Here is a 3,815-nt window from a genome sequence, read left to right on the forward strand (position 1 = left end):
TGGACTAAAGTTAAGCTAAAAATACCAATATAATATATTGAACAAAATTCAAGGGGTTTCATTCAAACTGCAGCAAGACAATGCTTATAGCATTTAAAGTTCTTGTTTCTCATATGATATAACTTAAATTAAAGCCGAACTTATAATCGTATTTTAAATTTACATAAAATAACAAAGGAAATTTACATAAGATTTCAAAGAACTGATAAAACAATCATAATTAATAGTTTAATATCTATCAACTTTTTTCGCTGTGTAATATTATGTCCAGCTATGATTTGCTTTGTCAAAGAGAAGAAGAAATAAAATTGTAAAAGGAAAGCAAAGATCTTTACAATAGTATTTCTAACTGTAATCCTCTTTTCTGTGCCTTCGCCTGTTGGCCATTTGGCAAGCCAAACAAAACAAAAATATATTTAAGCACTAACGCCTACATTTTGAAAATAATTTAAGGTTCTAATTATTATTTTAAATTTCGCAAGCTTACCTTGATTTTTCTCCCATTTCCTTCCCATATGTATGTATTCCTTCCCATATGTAAGTATGATGTGGATAGGGGCAGCCAAATTCACAAGCTGACAAATTTACATATACATGTATATATGTACATACATACATATTTGCAAGGTGTCTCGGACACACACATACATATTTTCACTTGCCCCGCGGAGCACCCCTTCCATTTTTGCACTAAATTCACTATTAACACAATTTATGTTGAACAAATTACAAAGCACAGTACTGCGATCACTTTTTATTTATTAATTTAATACTTTAATACACTTTGTAACACTTTTTATAACCAAAAACAAATTTACTATACGCAGGCAACCGTTCGCGGTTGCAATTCATCAAGAATGACAAACGAGTGCGAAAACTACAGTTAGCGCTGTCGGGTAGAAGAGAGAGGGAGCTTGCAAAGATCTAGGCTTTGCCTCTCCTCTCTCATTTAGTTTGCAAGCAGTGATTTACACTGAAAATACAAATTTGAAAGCGAAATTAAATAAAATTTTAAATTAATAGAAAATAATAATAATAATAATGAATAATAATGAATGAATACTATTGAACAAATGTCTACCAAACAATCATTGACAAAAAATATAATTTTTCATTAAAAACATTAAAAAATATTATAAAATGTTATATATATGTTAAAAATAAAAGGAGCCAAGAAATAAAAATTAGCAATAGTTAAAAATCAAGCCTAGCATAATAACACGTATACATTTTAAAATTAGTTCTCCCCTTTTTTTTCAGTGCAATGTTTTGCTTGCCATTGTCACAGAAAAGAAGAAGACCGAAAGAGGAGAGACCAGAGAGAGATCTCTGCAATAATAACTGTAATCCTCTTTTCTGTTTCTGCGCTCTCCACTTTGTCAGTCAGTTACTTTTCATTCTTAACGCGTTGCAGTCATTACGACTGCGTTAATATTCTGTTTTCGCTTTTAAAAAGTGTTACAAGTGCTTAATTAATATATAAAAAGTGATCTTAAATATGAGTTAAGAGTTTTGTTAACTTATAATGGCTCAAAAGGCCAAATTAATCATTGCTTTGCCAAAATACAATGGGTGCTCCGCAGCGGGACATGTGAAAAGATATGAATGTAGATATCTACATATGTTCTATGTATCATACATACATATGAAAATCTCTACATACATGTATAAATTTGTAAATATAAATGTAAAATAAGATAAATTTTAGAAACTTGACACAGAAGAGTGCAATTTGAATAATATGTTCTAAAATTAAGGTAAGTGGGTCTTATTATTTTATTCTGTTGCTATTTATAAAAACAAAATCAAAGGGTTAGTTGTTTTTTAATTACTTGGGCAAAGCTAAAAAACTAGATTAGACTTAAGCAGAATGTAGGGAAAGCTTAGTAAAAAGTAGCCGGATTATAGAACATTGCTAAACCAATTAGCTAGTTTTTCCCCTTTTCCTGTCATGTTTTATGTCACCACTGGAAACGCAAGGACTATGTCCTGCTGCGCTTGATGAAGCTGGTTAAAGGATAAAGATAGAATGAGAAATTACTGAATGGGTTGTACTTTAGCTAGTTGAATTGGATTTAGCAAATCAATACGCGATGAGCATTCACATTCACAATCACATTCGAATTTTCAAATTCAATTGGAAATCTTGTTTGAAGTGTAGCAATTGAGGCTGGTGACGTGCTCCCCTTGTCAATTTGATTAATTTCCAGACTTTTTTTTTGCCAAATGATATGAAAAGCCGCGGGAGCTGTGGGGGAAGATGACGAAATGAGATGGGCAACTTGGTCGTGATTTATGAATGAGATAAAAAACGTCTGAATGCCGGCAAAAACTTTGCCCTTAGAAGCAAACTGAGGCGAAAGTATTTTTAGCCAGGCCACGCGAGTCAAGATAATGACCGAAGGAGGAGGAAACTCGGGGACAAAAACAAATTACAGCTGATACCCGTGGCAAGCGTCAAGAGGCATCCATATGCCAAATGGTCTCATTAGATTCCCGGCCAAATCAAATTAAATCGGAGCCCGTGGCAACAAGAAAGATGAGAACCAAGAATCGAGAACCGAGACCGATACCGAGACGTTGGCCAACACCACCGGATGGCCACTTGGCCAGTGTAGACTTTAGAGGCGCCACAATAACAGCACAAACAAAAAACACCCGACACCACCAGAGGCAATTTAAATTGGATGCAGAGGAAGGGGCTAACTGGATGGCCCATTGGATGAGAGCCTTACTGTATTTCAAGGAGAATGAAAAAACAACAACAAGGATGCCGGCTATTCCCTGTCCAACGAACGTAGCTGTTCCTCGACAGAATTGCAACAGGCCTCATCCAAATCTGTGGCTTGAATGCACTTCTGAATGCCTGCAAATTCCTTTTTAAGCACCGCAAACGTGCTGGAGTACAGCATCTTATCCTTGATCCTGGCCAACGTGGGACACCAGAGCATTAGGAATAACTTCTCCTTGAGGCATGTGGACGATGTACCCTGGCACTGATGCTGATAGGCATAATCGTAGACTGCAAAACGGCATTGATTTGGTCCCGACCTTCGTAAATCCTCCAGAAAGTCACTATAGTTCGATTCTCTCATTCCCAACCTTTCCACTTTGATCTCATTCTCATCCTGGATAACGAAGATAGCATAACGATGCTGTTTCAACTTGCGTATCTGCTCAAAGACATGCTTGCACTCGCGACTCATATCGATTCCAGATGTCATTTTCTCTTGGTGGGGTCAGTGGGGAGCAACTGCGTCAATATATAATCTACAAACGGGGGGTAGGAGTCTTGAAATTTGGAATTTAGTTTGTGTTTGTTTGTGTTTATGAAAGCCAAGCGAAAACTTGCCAAATGCTTTAGGCATGGCCAACTGGGAGTTTGAATGGCTTACCAAAAAGAAAATTTATTCAGTTTTCATGATGATAAATTTGGGATAAAATGGTATTAAATTGTGGGAAAATAAACATTTCAAAGGTATCAAAATTCTGGTCAATTAGAAAGGATAAACAAAAACATAAGCCTTTTTTTTTGTGGGGGGTGGCGGGTTTAATGTCAAACAAATTATGAAATGTAAATCCTTCTTAATCATTTTGAATCAAATTGATTTCTCTATAATATCATTTTACCAATCAACTACATTTTTCGCTGTGCAAAACTCAACTGGCCCATGAATATTTATGATATTCAGCACCTTCTGGCTACTCTGCCTCTGGCTAACCAACCAACGTGCCTCCAACTTGCTTTACAACCCAATCAAATAGAGATAAATTTAGAACTGTTTGTAAGCACTTTTGTCCATGTAAAGAGAAGG

The 3,815-nt window shown here is 35.7% G+C and overlaps 1 protein-coding gene across 1 annotated transcript; it reads right to left on the reverse strand.

The window, feature by feature from the left end:
• Nucleotides 1–2,703: 2,703 nt before the first annotated feature.
• LOC108106034 (cofilin/actin-depolymerizing factor homolog) lies at nucleotides 2,704–3,338 on the reverse strand. The gene has a single exon (XM_017212881.2). It carries the CDS (start codon nucleotides 3,222–3,224, stop codon nucleotides 2,778–2,780), a length of 447 nt encoding a protein of 148 aa, XP_017068370.1. The 5' UTR covers nucleotides 3,225–3,338; the 3' UTR covers nucleotides 2,704–2,777.
• Between the last annotated feature and the right edge of the window lie 477 nt (nucleotides 3,339–3,815).

Source organism: Drosophila eugracilis, unplaced genomic scaffold, assembly GCF_018153835.1.
Source record: "Drosophila eugracilis isolate 14026-0451.02 unplaced genomic scaffold, ASM1815383v1 contig_1317, whole genome shotgun sequence".
In the NCBI taxonomy this organism is placed as follows: domain Eukaryota; kingdom Metazoa; phylum Arthropoda; class Insecta; order Diptera; family Drosophilidae; genus Drosophila; species Drosophila eugracilis.

Excerpts from the sequence above, each read along its gene's own strand:
- LOC108106034 (XM_017212881.2), bottom strand. The coding sequence starts at position 3,224 with ATGACATCTGGAATCGATATGAGTCGCGAGTGCAAGCATGTCTTTGAG.